This window comes from Struthio camelus, chromosome W (genome assembly GCF_040807025.1).
Source record: "Struthio camelus isolate bStrCam1 chromosome W, bStrCam1.hap1, whole genome shotgun sequence".
Taxonomy (NCBI): domain Eukaryota; kingdom Metazoa; phylum Chordata; class Aves; order Struthioniformes; family Struthionidae; genus Struthio; species Struthio camelus.
Window position 1 is genome coordinate 41,071,505 of NC_090981.1, and position 20,618 is coordinate 41,092,122.

A 20,618-nucleotide genomic window follows, 5' to 3' on the forward strand; every position below is an offset into this window, starting at 1 on the left:
AGCTTTCCAGAGTAATTAACACCTGAGAAGTCCTAGATCTTTTCTAGTGATACCCTGTGACAAGGCAGAGTAATGAAGTCCTCTGGCAAAATTCTGTGTTGCTCTGATTGTACAGGGAGCGTCTCCTGAATTTGGGGTTCAATACTAACTTGAAGTATTGGTTATAAATCTTGATTCATCTTATATAAGGCTTCTGCCTTTTGCCTTGGCTCTCCAGGGATGCTGTATATGAACGTGTGTGTGTGTGTGTGTGCGTCTGTGTACATGCGTCTGTGCAACCGGGAGGAGGCTGGGTTGGAAAACTAGCTATATTTTCCCTCTGTCACCTGTGACATGTTGCTGCTATTTTAACACCATTCTTGGAAAAATTGGGTGGAGAGCTTGAAGATGGTTAGAGTACTAAAGACACTCCTGTTTCTTTTTTAGGAAGCCCCACGCTGGATAGACCTGCTTCTGAAGATAATAAAAGATCTCTGTGCCCTAGTTAGGCTGTGGGCAAGCGAGGGCACCTTAAAAACCTCCTTGCAAATAGATTACTCCCATTTAATAAGATAGAGTCTGGAATTGCCTTTGAGATGCTGTGTGAAGCCAAAGGTTCAATGATAAAACTTTAAGATGGAAACTTTTAGACAAAGAAGTAGTAATAAGAATCAATCTGCACAAAAACAGAATAAGAATTGAAGGGAAAATTGTAGGATCTCTAAAATGATGATTCCAAAAGCGCTTGTGATAGTGCAAAAGCCTAAAAAAACCTCACTTAAAGCTGGCATAACAGTCTAATAATAATTATACCTGGATGTAACTTTCAGTCCCTAGCTACATACACACACACACACACACACACACACACACACACACACACCTACGTGTATATATGCACATTTATATGCATGTTCCATTGGAGAAGATCATTCCAGACTACACGTTCGCTATGTTTCCTTGTCGCTCTAACTCCCAGGCAAAATAAGGAGCAGTTAGATCTTGAAAACTCTTTGGATAATAAGGCTTGGCTTGTTAAAGTGAGTACAGGGGAAAGGAATCCTTTGACTATCAAAAAAAAAAAAAATCCAGTTCTTTCCGAAAGGGAAAAAGTTTTTTTCAAAATTCATTTTAAGCAGTGTTAAACGCATACAATCTGGACATAAAATGTACTTGTACATCAAAATCCTCCCTTAACAGTATGGGCCTCTCCCTCAGATGTCTTTCATCTTATGTACTTGATTCTTTCTCAGCAAATTAGTGTAAAACACCTCAGAAAGCCCATAGCAATTGAGAGCCAGGCTATGTTTTTACTGGCTTTGTTAGATTATTGAAATGCTGCCAGAATGCACAGAAGTGACAGTGAGTTGTGGCTAATTGCTCTGTTGTCTCTTGGCTGCCGCTTCCTCCCTTCTTCCACAGCCTGTTTTATGCAAGATTTCAATCTATCTGGAGCATGGAGTCACGGCAGAGGGGGTAGAACTGCTTGAAATTACTAGAAAGAAATAATTTCCCTGCACAACTAACCGTTGGTTGCTTTCACCGAGCGTTTGTTTTTATTCCACTGTCCTCAGCTACACGCATCGTGGGACTGAGCCTACAAGGGAAAGAAAATGTTTAAATAGTCAGTGACCAACACAATCACAGAGGTGCTGTATAATCAGACTAAGGAGAACCTAAAAGGTGGGAAAGTACAGATTTAATTGAGGAAAGGTTAAATCCAGCCTCTCTTCTAATCTCCTTTCATGTTGCTAGCAAACCCATGATAATTTCAATGGAGGCATGAGCTTCACCTCGATCATAACTTTATTCCATAAAAATACGAGTCCTGAGAAAACTGTAGGAGAGACTCTGGATTTGACCAGCATGCATGAAATTGTTCCCTGGTACGTAAGTAGTCCCTTCTGCTTCAAATAACTTCAGCCGAGAACTTTAAAACTTTTAATAGCACAGTTCCCCATTAATTTTGTTCTATCTAGCTCTGCAGTAGCTGGTCTTCTGCTACTCAATCGTAAATGAGGGAGGAGGAAGTGAAGAAATTTTATATTAAATATCTCTTAGGGACATTTTACCTTTTGTGTATAAGCACTTCAAATCTTTCCTTCTCCAGCACCTAGTTATTTAAGACGCAAATACTATGTAGCGCAGTAGTGTGTGATTCTAAACACTGAGTCTAGTTTAAATCTGTATAGACAGTCAACATTTTAGCTTTTATCAGTTGTATTTCAGCTTTTCAGTTTTGAAATCTTGGTTTGGAAAGCTCACTTGGTTTGGAACTGTCCATGCTATGTTGGCACTTAAACATTAAAAAACCATAAACCTAGCGCTCCAGAGGTTATAAAAAGGTTAATTTCTTTAGAACAGACAAGCATTTCTTTCTCTTTATGTAAATAAGTATATTTACACTAAGATATTTTTAAAAAATAGAACCACAAATAAACTCTCTCCCTACCCTTTCAGAAAAGAAAAAAAAGGCTACAGTTAGTTCAGATAGCTGTTGAACTATTTCCAGAGTAGAATCTCTATGCAGCAGCTAATAATATTATTGAATTAACTTCCATGAAAGAGGAAGAGAGTTTAACACAGAAAAGAATCACCATTTACTTTCTCATTTCCAGTCATCATATTTCAGGTACATAAATGTAAATAAATAATGCTCTTCACAAGCATACACCTTGTTCGAGTTTCCAGTTAACATTCCCTACTAAAGTCAATGGCAACATTTCTTTAGACTTCAGCAGAACCAAGATTCTGCTTCGTATATAAAAGTGCCATCTCTCTATTGAATTATAATAATAAGCGCAGCAATATAAATGTGAGGTTACTATGTAGCTCCAGCTTAAACACCAACCCGGCTGATTCTGCTCTTGGGCAACACGATGGTAAAAACAGAAATGAGACTGAGATGAGTGAAAGTGTTATGCACTCTCTGACCAGGGGAAACAGGCTAATTCAGTACGAGGTTTGCACTTGTGTTTACTATTTCAAAAGAACATGAAATAGAGGAAAGTATAGGCTGAACAGCTTAGCTGGAAGAGAAATTCTGTGTTTAAATGACCATGTACGACCTCAGAAACATAGCTATTTGCACTGTAAGAGCCCATTTCTGCTCTCCTCCTGACGCCTGAAATATTGGCATTTATACAGAAAGAACTTATGCTTCTTAATTGCAGTATTTGCTTATGTCTTTGTAGAATATGCTGAAGACCAGTGACAAATGCCATGCTATTACACTTCTTGAGCCGAAGCCGAGCAGCTGGAAAGCTTCACAGTCCTATTGAACAACCAGCTGCTTTTTCAATAGCTGACTTCTGTAAACTGTTTAGAGGTGGTTACGGTTGTCTTAATAGGTTTTATGGGATCTCCTTCGTTCAGTTCACCCTTCAGTTTAGCTTTTGTTTTTAAATGTATTCAGTTATACAGCTATTGAGTTATACACTGAAGTCTATACTTAGTTCTTATTCATTCATTACTTATGTAAAACTTGCTTCAGCCTCAGGAACTGGCTGAAGGGGCTTTATTATGCTGAATTTGTCTCATTTTGGCAGTGAAGCGCTGTTCCCTACAGAATCTAGGCTAGTTTGAGGTATTTGTCAGACTTTAAAAATCTCAGGAATACCTATACAAATATGAATGTATCTATTGCTGGTAACTAAAGAATTTTCAGTTAATGCATATCTGATACCTCTTTACAATTTCCCCTGCTATTTGCCTTCTGTGGCAACATGAGCCTTCCATAGGTCCCTCTTTTCTTTCTGTTCCTCTTCTTTTCATGTCTTCTTTCATGCTACCTCCTACATTAGAGTGAAGTCCCACAACAATGTTACCCTTCCTCATTTCCTTTTATTTTGGGAGTTTCATAATTTCACACGGTTGGAAAATAGTAAAGGGGGCTTCTTTTTTATACCTCTAATTTTCAAGTGTATCTTATCTGGCTTGCTGTTCTTTATGGCCTGTCTTGAGTAAGAAGTTGGTCTAGGTGATGATAATGTCCCATCAGATACATCTGTAAAATCCATGCATCTGCTTGTCATTTGTACTGTCAGGCTTCTGATTTGTTTGTTTTGTTTTTGTTTGTTTTGCTCTCTAAATATTGGTTCAGACTGCCGTTGTTGTTCAATACTTGATTATTTGTATTTTTTTTTTAATTGAGGTATTTTATTTTCTTTAGACTTGAGTGCTTTGATCTATTAGAGAAAGGCAGGAGGTACAAATATCAGGTTCAAATCCAAACCAGAACGTGTCCAAAATCGGTGTCAACCCTACTGCCTTACTCTTTACAGAAGCCTATGCAAAGTGTGTTTTTCACCTATATTCTCCAGGCATCAGTAGCCACATTTTCAAGCATATGAATTTGAAAAGAGGGCTCCATTAACATATACTTATTATTTCCAGATCAGCCTTTAAGTCCTTAGCCTGCATGATTTGAATTTTATCTGAGAGATTTGATTTACATTTTAAATGAAGAAAACACTTTTTCTCCTACAATGTGGAGCTGGGAGCAGGCAGAAATGCCACTACCTTGCAAAAAGAAGCATGGATTTAGGGAAAGTATCCAAAATTAATGGGTGCAGATATTGATTAGGGAAACACAAATGCTGGGGAAGCCTTAAAGAAAAACAGGCCAGAGCTGGGACTTTGTGAAGTTTAATCAAATCTTTTTCAATATCACTTCTACAAACAATTTTTTCTGTCGTATATGCATGTAGACCTTGTGTCAAATGAAGTCCATGACTTAAGCGTCAGCTTAATTGCCTTCTCAGATAAGGCCTCTTGTTTTATGTCTTTATGAGACAAATATATCTCCTTAAATGGAGAACATTATCAAGATAAACATATTGCCATATATATTTCTCTTCCTCTTTTTGGATTACCATCATAAATAGAATTGGAATTGGGAACAAGTAAACAATTGTTTGTGAAAATGATCTGGAATGACTGAAATTGAGAACTAGACAAGATCAGGTTTTTTCTCCCTACATTAATATGGTAGTACTGAGGAGCTGGGTGTTTTTTCACTTCTCCCTGGGAAATTACCTTTATCTGCTGATATCAGGCTTCAGGATAAAACTTCTTCTTTCCAACAAAAAGTATTTTTTTCTCAGCAAATATGTAGTAAAGTAAAGCTGAAAACATTGGTAACTCTTCTAAGGGCATAATTTAGAGCTCACTGAAGCTTATGGAAAGTCTCCCATTAGAGTCTGAAACAAACTCTTCATGGTTTTCCATGTAATTTGTTATGGGTTTTGTTGTCCAATGAGACATAAGCCCGTCTGAGCCATGACCATAATTTGATACTTTTGACAAATTTATTGTACACATATGGAAAGAAATACCTGATATCCTGGGACAATATGTTAACAAATGGTAAACTTTGTAGGCAAACTTAATGGAAAATGTATAATTATACACCTAGTAAGCTTAACTGATTAAAAAATCTTAACAGCTTAACGTGACACAGTAGAACAGTTGCAACAAACAACGAACTTTCAATTATATCTTTTTTTTCCTTTGTGTCTGTTTTAAACACATACTTTCCTTGCTTCATGCTCAAAGTTTAAGCATTTTGGATATTCCTTATGCTCTAAGGACTTCTTATAGTAGTATAGCTGCAATTGTATGATCTGGGAGATTATACCAATATGAAGAAATGGGTCTTCCCTAAGAAAGCTTTGCAGGAGAAATACCTTCCCCCTGCATTGTATGAGCCTCATTTTTGCTATTCCCAAGTTTTAACATTTTAACTTCCATCCAGTTTTGTTTTATAGGAGATACAGATGTCTGGGAAAACACACCCACTTACCTACACTCTCTATAGAGTTATCTTGCTTTTGGGGTCATCCTGGATATATGTGAAACTTCTTTTTCTACACAGTTTTCAGGGAGCAAGATGCTATAAGCACTTTTACAGGAGTATATTTTGTTTTTTCTTGTAGTGGAGAGAATTCTTAAAAGAATATCAAAATGAATGCACAGTCACTTTTGCATAACTTAGAAATCCTTTTTGTTTTGATAATTATTGGAAATGTTAAACCAGACTCTGAGATTTCCTTTCTTGAAAGTCTGGAGCTGTCTCACCACCTGCCCTAACAAACTCGGGGCACTACTGACTGCATCAGATGTGTTTATAGAGAGGGTCATGGCATAATTTACTTTTGCAGTGTGACATTGAATAGGTTTAAAGACAATTGCCTGGCAGTGCAGTCGAGTAGCTGTAGAATGTTTTCTTCCCTCCAGTACGAATGCTCTGTCCTCAGTTTAGCAAAACAGTTCGCTGTCCCTCTTTTATCACTTGTTTTTATGTTTCTTAACAAGATGGTTGGGTGGAGATCACAGCGAACATCTGCAGTAAGTCCTTATTAGTATTGCCCTTAATACTATTTTGCCCTCATGAACCATTTCTAGTGATTTCAATATATATTGGAATGCAGTTTAGGCTTGCTGCTTTTTGGCTCTTTATTTCTCCTTCTGCTCCTTTCTCTCTCTTTTTTTTCTTCCTCTTCGTGAGTTTCTTAGTTCTTGTCTTATGTTTCCTTCCCTCTTCACTTCTCTGTTCTATCTGTGGTTCACTCCCTCTCTGCTTCCCTATTCTATCCACTAAAATGATCAGCAACACAACAGTTAACCCGGATATTGATGTGTCACTGTAGGAGTCCTCTTTGAAACCCCTAGGAAGTCTAGGTGCCAGAGGCTCTGAAATGTTAGCTCTTTATGCAGACTCACCCCAAATCACAACTCCGTATGGAGGGAGCCTGCAAAGTACAGCACGCAATCTGGCCTTGCGGTTTCAAAGAGGACAAGGATTATGTGTCTTTCGCTGAACACCTCCGCCTCCCGGGTTCTCCACTACCAACAGGGAATTCAAGGCTACTTCAGGCTGGGGAGGAAGAGGAGAACCATTTGCTGGCAGGTCTCTGCCTCTGGGTCCACACTGCTGGCCTACCCCATCTCTTCCCACAGCATCGTAGGCTCCGGTCCAGCCTCTTGCCTCTCTCTTTCTCCCCAGCAATCTGTTGGGTGCAGCCTGAACAGGTGCTGCCGATAAGGTGCAGAAGGATGTAAAACCAGCCTTATCAGCTCAGGCTTGTCATTTATCTTACCCAAGACAGTGTCTCTGACAGGCTACGAGTGGAGGCCTTGAGCAGAATACAAGAACCAGGCAAGAGGTTAACTTTCCACACTGGTCCTCAGACCTCCCGTTGTCTGTGGCTCAGAGGTTTCCTGAGCCAAAGATGTAGTCTTCTGATTTTTTTTTCTTCCATGAAGGATAGACTTGTATAAAAGGTAGGTTATATAAAAATCCAAGGAGAGGTGTGTGCAGATAGGCAGCTGTGTCCTGGGGAAGCGAGGTATCTTTGAATGCTGTGATGGACAGGTCTTGTACCTCCAGAGATTAGGAGAGGAGCCAGGGCAGTGAAAGCTGTACTGTGGAGGAGCAGAGGGAGGAGAGACGCCCATCTACATGCTTCCCAATCTACCTCACCCTGAAACCCTTCTGTTTCCTCTCCTTAAAGTCCCCTGAAACTTGTGTTTACTCTAAGCCGTTTCACTCATGCACAGCCCCCTGAAATCTCACTACTTCCTCACTGCCCTGCTTTCCATCTCTCTCCCACTCCCCGCAGGGCTGACTCTGCCCTGCCTCCCCTTCTGCCTTCTTTAGAAACTGATCTTTTGCCACTGTAAAACAGGATTGTCTTTGCTGAGAACCTTGAACTGCTCAGTCTTTATGGTTGGTTTTTTAATGTACAGTAACTGCCTTTTTTTTTTAACCAAACAAGAAAACTAACTACATTCATACTCTAAATAAAAGCTTTGGGGGTTTGAAGTCTGATTATCTCCTGTGGGTAGTGGACTGTTGTCTTAAGCAGGCTAAAAAATTGGAGGTATTCAGCCCTTTTGGAAGGCGCTTTCGTATTTACATCAATAAGAAATTGTCTTAGGTATCCTGGACTAGTTTTGTTCATTTTGAAAAGAAAACATAGATTGAATTCTGAAAAGTGTCGTCCTGGCTGTGCGTATAGGTCTGAGTTTCGGCTGAGGATGTTCCAGTCCTAACAAAGTCCCTTAGCAGATTGCACTCGCCCGTACTAGATGCTGAGTCCCTTCTGAAGCTTCAACACTACTGAGAAAGGGTTACCAGGGAGAGTAAACTGAGAGGAGCCTGACTCTGTAACCTAGAAATAAATACAATCACTCAGGAGGGTGAAGCACCTTTAACTTGAGACTTTTCAATAAACCTACAGAAGCAACATCTGGAGGAGGGACCAGACCTTTGTCTAGAGTGAGCTGAATCTACAGCCTCTAACTACTCCATCTAACTTTGGTTTGCTTGCTTTCCTTTAGGCTCCTTGGCACTTGTGTTCTTGGCTGCATGATGGCCCGGCTTTAGCTGAAGGAGAGCAGGGTTATCCACTGCCTTGGGCTCTAGTGAGGGCATGCTCTTAAGCCACTAGAGATATGGGTTTGAATCCCTCAGGAGAAGGGGGAAATGAATTAAAGTCTCTTACTTTGTGGCTGTTATGTTTTGCACTGCATTGGATGCCATTCAGCTTCATATATATATGCTTGCAGGACTGGGTCCCCAGGAGCGTTTTGGCATAGCTATACTGAGTTTCCAGACCCTGCCCAGACTTCAGGGCTGACAAGACCAGATCAGCTGGGTTGGTGACATCCAGAGCACATACAGTATCAGAACTTCAAACGTGCAAGCTGAACTGGTACCAGCAGATCAGGTGGAAATGCAACCTCATCCTGCCCTGATTAGAAATAACGATGAGTCCTGCCATCTGATTTAGTGGCTCAGTTAAACAATGGCAGCAGTTCATCCTAAGTAACTGTCCTTGTTCTGTTCCTGGTATCATCCACCTTGCTCTACTGGAATCATTACGGGGAAGCTGGGGTGTAGCTGAGAACAGGATCTGGGATTATAAAGTGATGTCAATAAGATACATTTCTTCCTTTTCTTAAGTGGATAAAGAGCTCTCCTGTCAGAGCCTGGAACCATGAATCTGCCCCTGCCTTTATAAAGTATGCAGAGTCCCTTTAATCACTGTTTATAGAAGTCCTATCACTCCATCCCTGTTTCCTGTCTACTTCCATATCTGCCACTGCAATTTAAAATAGTGTATATTTGGCACCACAGGAATCCCATGTATTAAATATTTTTTCCTCTGGAAAATTATCAGATTAGACTAATGCAGTTTTAGGAATTTGTTTTTCTCTCCTTCCAGATATTACAAGACAGAGGGTGAACAGAAGAAAAAAATCAATGATATAGATGTAAGGAGGGATCTGGTAGTAAAATAACAATACTTACATAGTGCAGAGTCTTTGAAAGAACACTTTGGGCAGAGTCTTTCCACCTCCAAAGCGCAACCATTAAACAGCATACAGTGAAGTGAGGTGAGAGGATTTTTGAGACATGTGGTAGTATTATTTTTAAACAAATAACGGAGCTTTGCAGAACCTCCAGAATTAGAACAAACAAGGATACCCTTCCATAACCCTCATACTGCCCTGCCTGGGGTGTTGTTTTGAAAGTAAACCTTTCACTGGCATTCATGACCTTTAAAAAGGAAATAGATTGAGTTTTCCTTCCTACTGTAGCCCCTCTTTGGAGGCCAGAGGGATGGTCTGGTCTCCTCCCAGCTCTTTGTTATCTTAAAGGGTAGCTGAGGGGCACCTTGGTTCTTCAAGCCAGCCCACTAGCATGCTCCCAGATCGTTAGCAATTAACGTATGAGAAAGCAATTGCACCCCCTGAACAAAGTATATATAAAGCAACACATACCTCAAAAAAGAAAGTGTCAAGTAAAATATGTGCATATGCTTGGAGAAGGGCAGAGGAGAGGACGATTCCATGGGAGAGTTTTCATAGAAGGTCTCCAAAGAGAGATTAGATATTTAATGAAACTCTAGTTTTATTTTGACATGGGGAGTATTGCTAGTTTTCAGCAGGACCAAGATTTTGCTTTTTGTTTTTAGTTTACTTTGAATTCTTTGGTTCACACAGTTCAAAACTCATAGTGAAATTGAAGGTTGCTGAAATGGTAGGTGTCGTGTGTTGCGGTAAGATGTGTTCTATACCACAAGAACTGAAAGAAGAGGATTTCATCCAGAAATTGGCAGAATTAGGAAAAAAAGGGTCTGCCAACATCTATCTTGCTGTCCCAGTTCCTTAGAAGTTGTTACCAGATGATGCTTTCCTAGCAATGTTTAGGAAATATAAGTAAACTTGGTTCTGTATAACGTCAGTTAGGAATACAAGGCTGAGGTCTGAGACTTCTTGCTAGAAAAGCTGCTTAGCTGCAAAGACAAATTAATCGCTGTTAACCTCTATTACTCACTTGCAGTTAAGCTGGCTCAGTAGTGACTAAGCCATTTCCCTCTGGACAAAAAGTTCAACAGCCCACAGCAGAGGAGCTAGCGATGGCAGTGCTGTTCCTAGGGCACTGCTGGGTTTATTCCCACTGGCACTCAAACAGCAGGAGAAAACCTAAGATTCAAGCACAGTGAGAGAAGCTCTTCAGGCAAAGTTATTGAGCCCTGGGAGGAAACTGCTTTTGCTATGTCTGCATTATGGTTAGGGAGCTCTGCTTTCCAGACTGCCAGAGCATAAAATCTGTGTTAAAGCATTCAGACTGGGCTGAACTAAAATATTTATTTATTATTGAGAAAAAGATCACCTTCATATTTATCTCTCAATAGCATTCCAGTGAAGGGGTTCATTTTTTAAGCAATTTATTTTATTTTGTTAAAGAGCAATGTACTTAATTATTTAGTTCCAGCTTGAAATGGTATTTTTGACTGATCGTATGAAATGCCTGCAAGGAAGTAATTTAAGATAACTTCCGCTCTGGCTTTGCCCTTCCCCTGTGATGCCAAACTTGAATCCTGTCATTGACTGAATAGTAAGAGAAACAAATACTTTCCCTCTCTGACCCCCAAAATGCATCCTGCATATAGCACTTAATTATTTTGCTAACTTGCAGAAGGTCCTAAAAATAAGTGCTAGTTAGTCGCTACAAATAAAAGAAATCTGAAATGCACAAAAATTTTATATGGCTTCCGAGCTTTTAAGCACTTGGAAAACAAACCTCTATGTAAATTAACTAACAGGGAGAAATTCTTGAGGTTAATTATTTTAAACTGAAACAAATTTAAAATGCCAGTTTCACTGAATTCAATAAACCAGCCTACGGAATGGGAATGGCAGCTCAGACTTAGCCAAGCGTCATCAGCAGACACGGGAATAGGGACTAGAGCTACAACAAATAAGAAATTATTTTTTGAGGAAAAAATAGAAGGAAGAAACTCAACATTTTTTGAAATCTGGAATTCTGAACATTTCTCAACCCTCTGCAAAAACAACCTTTCACTGTTAGTGATGCCAGAGGCCTATTTTGGACACTAACTCAATTACCGTTTTAGTTCTAAGAAAAACGAAACAAAAAAAAATCAAATCACTGATTCTACCGCATGTTTAAGAATGCCCAACCAGCAATATAAAACAGTTGTGTAAAAGACACTTTGTATGTCCCTTTCCTATCAAAAATCTCCACCCAAATAAATAACAAAAAACTCATTCCATTCAGAGATTTTACCCAGAAAAATGCCAAGTCCCATGTACAAAAGCCTGGAAGATTTGATAGAAATTGTTTGGTTTTGGAGAGGAACGGCAGGGAACGCTGCGCTATGGTCGGGGCACGGGGTCAGCAGAGGGAATCCCGAGTCCTGAGTCTTTGCCTATAGACTCCTGTGATTTCTATTCAATTGCATTTCTTTACCTGTGATTTAAGCTTAACATGGTTTCCCCTCACGTGGCACAGGAAAGAAGAAATTACTGTATTTGGGGTCTAAAGGCTTTAATTAATATTTTGATTTTTTTGGCAGAGGAAGAGAGGTATGGAGGAGGGAGCTGTCAGCACCATTTCTCTGATGTGTGGGACTGTGTCCATAGCATCTTGATTTAATGCTACCTCCAGGCATATACTGGTTCTGGGAACCGTGGTGATTTCATATTCTGAGGTGAGTGTTTTGCAGAAAAACTGTCTGATAATACTCATGCTGTTGTGATTCCCTGCTGTGGTGCTGCAGAAGAATGTTATCTTTCTGCACCTTTATAGATGAATGTTTTTAGTTTCTGGTAAACCTAAGAGCACACTGTTGACAACTTACTTGCTCAGGCAGTTCTTTGTAGTTTTCTGTGATTCCTCTGACAGGACAGTAAACTTAGGCTGAATACAGGAGACTCTTCATGGCTTCAGAAATCTGCACGGGGAACCAGCTCAGTGTGAGCTGAGGCCCACTAGATGGTTCAAACAGTTCTTTAGAAGCTAAGGGATGCTCTAAAAAGAGGTCATCACTTTCCTTTTCACCTCCTGTTACTATTTTCATTATGCTTTTATTCTAAATACTTATAAGAAAAAGGAGACAGGTAGAAAAATATCCTGCTATCTGGAAGTGTTTTGTGAAAGACACATCCTTTCAGATAATACTTCCTAATAATTTTCATCTGAGACCAAAACACCAAGGGGATACTTGCCTTAGAAAGCACCTCAGAAGGATGACTAAACCTGGTATAGTGACTGTATTCCATAATATATTTATCTCTGGTATCTTTAGACCAGGTATGTTTAAGTTTGGTTTAAACCTAGCATATTGGATGCAGGAGCATAGCCTCTTCCAATTTAGAAAGACCCTAGAAAACCTTTGGATTTTAACCACTTATTTCCAGTGTAGTAACAGGCCCAGCAATGAGCCCTCCAAAAAATAGTAGGTCTTTCTTTCATTTCTGCAAAGGAGTCCAATAATTACATTGCAGCTCTGACCACAGAAGGCTAAAGCATAAGTGACTTTTGCACAGCTGGGGAATAGTAACCAACTAGTGAAGAGGAAGGCTGGAGTCATCTTATCACTCCAGCTGACCCACTTGCTGCTTTTGGGAGAACCCAGTCTCCAGCAAGGGAAGACTAAACTGTTCAAAAAAGGGACAAAGCAGTTTGCTCCCATCCTAGAGCTGCTACCCCTGCTTCTCTTGGTTCCTCCACACTGGGAACACCATGCTGTCAAACTCTTTCTATGCAGAGAAATTAGGGGGTTTATATTCTTCATCAGGCCCCTGAACGGAGAACTGTATAATTAATGCCTGCTTGCTATCAGGAAGGACTACTAACTCTAGTTAGTTAGAGAAAAGTGATGTTATCAATGTATGATGCTCGGCTTACCGTGTAGATTTTTCTGATTGAATGTTATGAACCCTCAGATTCAATGAACATTTATTTGCATTTCTCAGTGTTTTTCCCAAATTCGTATGTTTCTAATAACTATAAGCAACTGGAAAGCTGGATATTTTCGATTTTAATTTTTATGAATATTGACAAGTGGAATATAGGTTTTCAGGAAACATACTTTTTATCCTACCTAAGGTTTTGTGGTTTCTTTAGACCAAACCAAAATTCATACACATAAATTCATGCATATCCACAAAGTGTAAGAAGAATGTGTTGGTGTCTTAGTTTTCATAGTTGGAGAGGAAGGGGAGAAAAAGTAAGAATTCCTCCTCAATTCAGATAATTAACAATGTGTCTTTCTAGCTTGTGAAGCAGGAAATAAGGAGGGACAGTAAAAAAGTGCAAATTGCCATTTAGGCAAGTATTCACATAATTTCTGTCAGTAACCTTCAGAGCATGAAAATATCTTCTTTTACTATATGATTACCTAGCATAATTGTTTCCATTGTCATTGGAAATCTTTCTAATACACTAAGTAGTGTTGGCTTAGAAGGAACATGCTTTATTTTTCTTATCGAGATCAGGCTAACACTAGTATAAAACCCATTTGTTTATAAAACCAAGTCACAAAGGTATTAAATTTAGTTGGAGCTAAAACAAAGATTAAGTAATATTTCTCCTTGGATCGTTAGTATTTTATAAGCCCAACAAGAAAGATTGATCCTTGCCGAATAGATATAAAGCAAAATCAGTCGTCCTGCATGGAGTTCAATATGTGTTTTAAATAACTGCTGAATATTAACTTCGACCTCTTGGTTGGATGAGAAGCTGAATATCATCCCTAAATTTCCACCGCAACTTTCACAGCAGCGGAGAGCTGTATTTTTAGTTTCAGAATATCAGCTTTTCAACAAGAAAAAGCGTAACTCTGAGTCATCTTTTTTTCAGACTAACTTTTTTTTTGCCTTGCTTTTTTCTTTTTAAAGGCTTTACATTATTTTTCCCAATATAATTCTTTCTTCTCCGAGCTGATATTCTTTCCTTTTCAGTGGTCTTCCGGGATGGGAAATAAGAACACATAATAATAATAACTGCTGCATTGAGAAGAAAATGTTCATCTGGTTTTGACTTTTGGCTAATTTTAAATATTTGGTTGGGGTATAAAATTGTTAGTCCAGCAAATAAATGAATAATATTACTACTATCTGTAGCAGCCTACCATGCACTTGCAACATCTGTTGGAAGGAGTAGTTTTTTTCATTAAATCAATTGCTACTGTTGAACATACGTTAGTGCTCAGAAACTGCGTAGTTTCTGACCAACTAACAAAAGGCTATTTTTCCTTGCAAACCCTTCCCTGACTTATATCCTTGAACCATCATAGCCCCCAAACCCTATCACATTATGCAATATTTACTGCTTTTGATTCTTGGGATAAAATTCTGCTGACATGTCTGGTGAGTGGAACAGTCCGTTCATATAGAAGTCTTTCTACATCATCGAGGCTTTGCAATATCAAAGACTGAAAGCAATATAAGCTCTATCCAAGGTAATCAGTACTCTTCTGTATGACGCTTGTCTTGCGTTAATATGATTCAGACATCTACGCTTCCCCCATTCCAAATACTGGTTTCTAAATACTGGCGTATCTATCTGGCACCACTAGAAATGGCATCTAAAAGACATGCTGATCTGTGCATCTGCTGAATGTATATGGTACCTCTCTGTCTCCCAGTATCTGCTTTATATTCCAGGCAGTCCTAAGGCAAGGCTTGTATCAACGTGTTTGTTTGAAAGAATGAGCAAACAACAGTAAGAGACTCATTAAAATTCAAAGATTAAATTCTCCCATAGATGAAAAACTGTATTAGAAATGCTAGTGGGAATGTAACTCCACTCTAGTATCAGTATCCAAAACTCAGATTCTCAACAGCTGTAAATCAGTTTTCACCACTGAAGAAGCTGATCCTAAGTATAGAAAGACATCTGACATTTACCGAAAGATTTCTATTGCTTTCTGTGCTTTTTGGATCAGATCCATTAACTCTGGATTCCCATGTGCTACAAATGATCTCCATATCATCCTCAACATAACTGGTATAGTTTTGATTTTATTTTTCAGAACAGAAGCAAAATCTGTCTATAATTTGTTTTGTCATAATTCAGAACAAAGCAAATGGAAATAATAGATTCAGATAAGCCTTTGGGAAAATGATAGCCAATACTAAACAACCAGAAGTGCGTATACAGCCTGACCTATTACTTCTGTATGCTATATATATATAAAGATGGCTTTTAGAGATAGCAGTAATAAGTTTTTAAGCAAAATAGACAAGGACATCTCTCTCTGTTCCTGGTTTATGGCATCCATTAATTTTATTTTTTTAATAACATTGAAGTGAATAACTGAAAACTCATTTCACGTTCAATTTGTGCCATAAGCTGGTAGTGAATCTGTACTCAAATCTGACATCAGAATATACCCTTTTCTGCTTGTAAATATCTCAGCAATGTGAGATAAGGGTAACACATCAGCCAAAAATCTCCTCTTCCTGACCTCCCTAGTGAGATGTTAGTTGTGCCACAAATTACCATTCTATTAAACCCTGTTACCATTATCCTAGTAATAAAACATACAATGTGAAAACAAATAAATTCCAAATGAGTGCAAAAAAAAGAATTATTCGAAGGAAAAATGAAACTGAAAGGTCAAGTCCAAGAATGAAGTTCAACATTCAAGGTCTGCTTTTACTACCAAACCCTTAAACACTGTTTTAAAAATGTGTTTTCTGCATGTGCATTGTTAGGGAGTGGGTTTAGAAAAAGCATGTACTGCTTTTCTCTGCGTACCATGAATATGAGCACATATATTGTTATTTATATATTCAGACTATCTCCTCCTTTTTACAGTCTCTTGGAGAAAGAAGCTATCATATACATGGTCTAAATAAAGAATGAATTGATGTTTAGTATCTTAAAATCTTTAGTATCTATAAGTCTCTACCTAAGTGCTGCAACTGGCTCTTATCTAAATGGTTAACTGAACTTCTGCACTAACCAGATCAAAACTTGTAGGTAACTACAATCCTGATGAATGCTTTGCCGTTTGAGCAAAATGCCACAATGGAGTCATTTAGTGACTTTCAAAGACAGAGCTTAAATATTTTCAAATTTTTAAAAGACTTCTTGGTTTCTCACTTGAAGTAAAAAGTGGGTTTCTAGAGGTGTGACACACAACTTTCAAATAGCTGTCCAAATTTAGTTTGAATCAGTCATTAAGTAAAGCATAAACCCGCGTGAAAGATACAGACGAATGGTTTTCATGGCAACATCTGGCATTTTCTGGCTGTTAGCAGAAAACTTTTTGTAGGTAAATATCCTCAGGTAGACCTAATACTTTGTACCAGACTTGACTGAGTTGCAACATTAAACTACAGAGTTGTAGAAAGTGGTTCCTCTCTTTTAACAGAATCCATCTGCTGCTCTTAAAGCAAAGGGAATCTACAACTTACCCAGAAACTGGGCTGCGTTTGGAGTAGATCACTCCTTCCTACGGAAAAGCTTTTAGAAAGGTACCAGTCAGCAGGGGAAAGTCTGGGCAGATGGCTTGCTCAGCGAGTGGGTCAGGGCAGAGGGCTGGGGGGGCAGGGGTCCAGCCCAGGTGCCCTGGTGGGAGCGGGCCGGGGGCAGCTGGGGCTGCCTGCCGGCCCCTGCGCCGCCTGACCGCCGCTTGGAGCTGCCCGGCCGGGCTCTGGGCTTCTTGCAGGGCAGCCAGCACTCTGCAGAGCTGCAGCTTGAAGCAAGTATCAGTCCAGGAGATAATCAAGCTGATCTTCAAATGATCAAGATGATCATTTCTCCTGTAGAGAAATGATGACCTGTTCTAATTCTTCCACCCCTCTGCATTCTGCTTTTATAAAAGTGTTGGGGAGGTTTCTCGTCAAGTGTGTGAAATATACTCTTGTGTTCAACCACCCATAGTATGCGCCTTTTCTGATAGTTAGGATATGTTTATGCCTAGAAGATATAATGGGTATCTGCAACAGTACAGACAGTAAATAACATTTTGGTCCATTCTGTTAACTAATGCTGGTAATCAACTTTGGTTGCATACTATACAGTGTGAACTTTTGTCTTTTTTTTTTTCCAAGTGAGAACCTGGAACTACCTTAGCATGTCTTAAATGTCACTGTTTCCAGGCTAGTCAAATACACAGATGAGTAGAGATAAACACACGTGCAATCATAAACACAATACCATTTAAAGAAAAAAAAAAACACCTAGTAACTCTTCTCCCACTGCAGCACAGGTTGGTAGGTTGGTGCAAAGTTCAATAGGCAGATGATATATGAAATACATCAATTTGCATGACACAGCTTCTTTCTTTATTTCAGCAGTGGCCCAGTGAAGCTTGCTGAAACATTCAGGGTAAAGTTAGTGAAGCCTGTAAGAAGATGCTGGTAAGTGAAATTCTATACGCAAAATTCACAGCATATTACGTTATGAATTTTATCAGTCTCACTGGAAAACATTCTTGTCTTGTCTGCACTGGTTAAATTGCATACTGTTATTACTAGTATCCAAAAACCCAACCATAGATATCTATACCATAAATATACTACTTGTCAATGCATATGGTTATCTTTTTACCATTTAAATGTGTATCTGATAAATGCCTTTTCTGAATATAAAAGCATATATATTGCAAATCTAAAGAGTTAACCATAAAAGCATTTTTACTTAACTTACCAGTTGCTGAAGCTGGAAGGAATCTTGCCCTAAACTCTCTACCTGCTCTCATGTTGGTAATCTCTTTCTCTCTCTCTCCCCCTGCGTAGAGATTGCAGTAAACTTAGAAAATTAGCAGGGACAGTGTTTCAGATGACTTAAGAAAGAGAACAGGAACAATCATTCCGTTCTCTTTTTTTCAGATGAGTACAGTACCTTCAGAAAGAAGGAAGGAAGGGAGGGGAGAGGAAGTCAACAACCCTTTGCTTTCCTGCAAAAAAATAAGGAAACAGCAGATAACAATCTCGTTTTCTCTCAAACAAAATGTTTGGAAAAATAAATATAACCAAACCAAAAGGAATTCCTCAAGTATTATATCTGCATTATTGGCTTCATAAAAGCTACTTTACAGCCTGCTATAGGCAACTACATTAAAACAAATGAATTTCCGAGGTAGTGACTAGGAATAAGACACCCAAATCTTATGCAGAACAGTTAAGCAAAAGCTTGTACAGATATTGCAGGCTTTTATTCTAGACCAGGAGCAACCATACATGTATACACATGTATCCTGTATATATGCCCAAAAATCCCTCAAACCCCTCTTAGTTGTGATCGCAAGAAAATAGCAGATTGGGTATTTACAGAACGCTTTCAAATAAAAAGGGAGGGGTTAAGGGGGACTTCGCAAAAATGGTAAGGATAATAGCTTTATACTGAAGTTGCAATAACAAGTAATTTATCTTGTTATCTACAAGACATCCTGATTCATCCACATGAAAAATATGTGCTCTACATTCTAGAACACGTTTTATAACGTTTCTTTCTTTCCCCATTAAACAAATTTTGACAAGCAGACACTGGCCAGCTGGTTGGAGTTGTACTTGGAATAAGTTTAGTCTATTGTGCTCCACTAAGTTTTGTTTGCTTGTATATTTTCCCCCAGCTTACTCTATCATTTGAAGTCCACTTATAGTGAGTAGATAGTCACTTTTTTCCCCTACAGATTTCCCTTTTTGTTCCAGTATTTTTCCAGTAAAGGCCTTCACTCAGTCACGAGGGCTGTGTTTTCATTTAGCCTAGTGATGTAGTACTAAGACAGTGCAGCTCATCAATAAGCAATTCAATATTGAGCTCTGTGAAAGATGGTTAAAAAAAAAAAGCTATTTCAAATGACCTCTCCTGTAAACTGGGAATCCAGACTCTGCTGTGGGACTAATAGCTGGATGAATGCTGCTGAAGTAAATTGACTTATTGCTACAAATCCATTGTTAATGGGAGGACAAGTTGGTATGCTGTCCCACAGTACCAGATTGTTATTTCCTTTATTGTACAATAATGAGAATTGATAAGCTGGCAAACCAACACAGAAAGTAGCTCTCTACATCAGTATTCTTCGTGCAGTTCCTGGTACTATTTCCAGAAGAGGTCTAGCAATGATTTGACTGGAGAGGCTTTCATTTTATATTCAGCCTTGAAAGCTCTGGTTATGGACGTCAGTCGCTGACAGAGCAGAGTGGGTGCTACAAGTGATTTCTGGAAATAAGACATAACCAATGTTATTTGCAGTGGGTGAACTCTTAACACGTGGCGTAGATTTAAAAAGCAAAAGAATGCAATGAACTTAGGGAATATACCATAAATGAAGAACTTGTTGATCCTTCCTCAGGAATGGAGAGCTCAATCAAATAGATTCCAGAGCGTATGAAACACAGAGAAAGTAAAGAGGAATGGAAAACAACCAAAGAAATGTGTCATGCTCTGGAGTCAGTCTAGTAGCTGAAGGAAAAGTTTGACTTTGTTTTGAAATAGGTTTTCCAGTATTACCACAGTTTCTTAAAAATGATAGCAGCTTCTAATTTTTCCAGTTTGTTTTTATTTACATTTGCCAGATGTGGCAGGTTAAGAAGACCCTAAATACTGTGATCAGATACCCTTTTTTTTTCTCTGCATTGGGAACACACTGGAGATGCTTAGTTGAAAACCTAGACTGCCCAAGTTAGAATCATTCTTATATAGGTCACTGCAGGTCTATGCTAGTCTTCATAGTCCTCTATGAAGGACTGGATCTTCATTGTCACAGATGTCCCTTACTTCTTCAGAGAGCAGATTTCACTTACTTCTTGAGGTATTGCAAAGCTAGGAAGCTGGCCACTTACATCCGTGTGGCAGCTGGTTATAAGGTGACTTTAGTAGAGAGCCCTCTTCTTTCAGTGAGGAGAGCAGGAGCTGTAAGGCCTTTGCTAATCTGCCTGAGGCTGCACTGCCAGCAGCCGTTCTACCACCCGAAACTGGAGCAGCTTGTGTCCTTGGACAACTACTGTTGCCGCTGTCTTCACAGGATCACAGAATCACAGAATCACAGAATCGTTTAGGTTGGAAGGGACCTCTGGAGATCATCTAGTCCAACCTCCCTGTTCAAGCAGGGTCACCTAGAGCATATTGCCCAGGATCACATCCAGACGGGTTTTGAATATCTCCAGGGAAGGAGACTCCACCACCTCTCTGGGCAACCTGTTCCAATGTTCTGTCACCCTCACAGTGAAGAAGTTTTTTCTCAGGTTCAGATGGAACGTCTTAGATAATGCCAGGATGAAACAGGAGGACAAAGAGTAACTATCTCCAGTACTCCTGCTGGTGGAATCGCAGTTCTGCAGTGAGCCAAGTGCTTAGGATGTAA

The 20,618-nt window shown here is 39.2% G+C and overlaps 2 protein-coding genes across 8 annotated transcripts in view; one reads left to right on the forward strand and one right to left on the reverse strand.

Annotated features, from left to right (window-relative positions):
* LOC138060828 (pentatricopeptide repeat-containing protein 2, mitochondrial-like) overlaps positions 1-12,029 on the forward strand; it is a 76,944-nt gene extending 64,915 nt beyond the window's left edge. Inside the window, exon 11 of one of the 2 annotated variants that reach the window (XM_068926299.1) lies at positions 11,871-12,029. In XM_068926299.1, coding sequence (XP_068782400.1) covers positions 11,871-11,945 — 75 coding nt within the window. In that variant the 3' untranslated portion in view covers positions 11,946-12,029. The remainder of the gene's footprint in view (positions 1-11,870) is intronic. The other variant, XM_068926311.1, reaches the window with a different exon arrangement.
* LOC138060832 (zinc finger protein 366-like) overlaps positions 1-18,134 on the reverse strand; it is a 31,906-nt gene extending 13,772 nt beyond the window's left edge. The window contains exons 1-3 of one of the 6 annotated variants that reach the window (XM_068926285.1): positions 17,960-18,120; positions 10,325-10,473; positions 1,507-1,576 (exon numbers count right to left, since the gene is read on the reverse strand). Coding sequence is in view for 1 of the 6 variants with exons in the window: in XM_068926283.1 (XP_068782384.1) it covers positions 17,960-18,011 (52 nt within the window). In the remaining 5 variants the exon portion in view is untranslated. Of the gene's footprint in view, positions 1-1,506; positions 1,577-10,324; positions 10,474-12,155; positions 12,371-17,490; positions 17,625-17,959 lie in introns of those variants that run through there. The other 5 variants (XM_068926289.1, XM_068926287.1, XM_068926284.1 and 2 more) reach the window with 5 other exon arrangements.
* Positions 18,135-20,618: the final 2,484 nt, after the last annotated feature.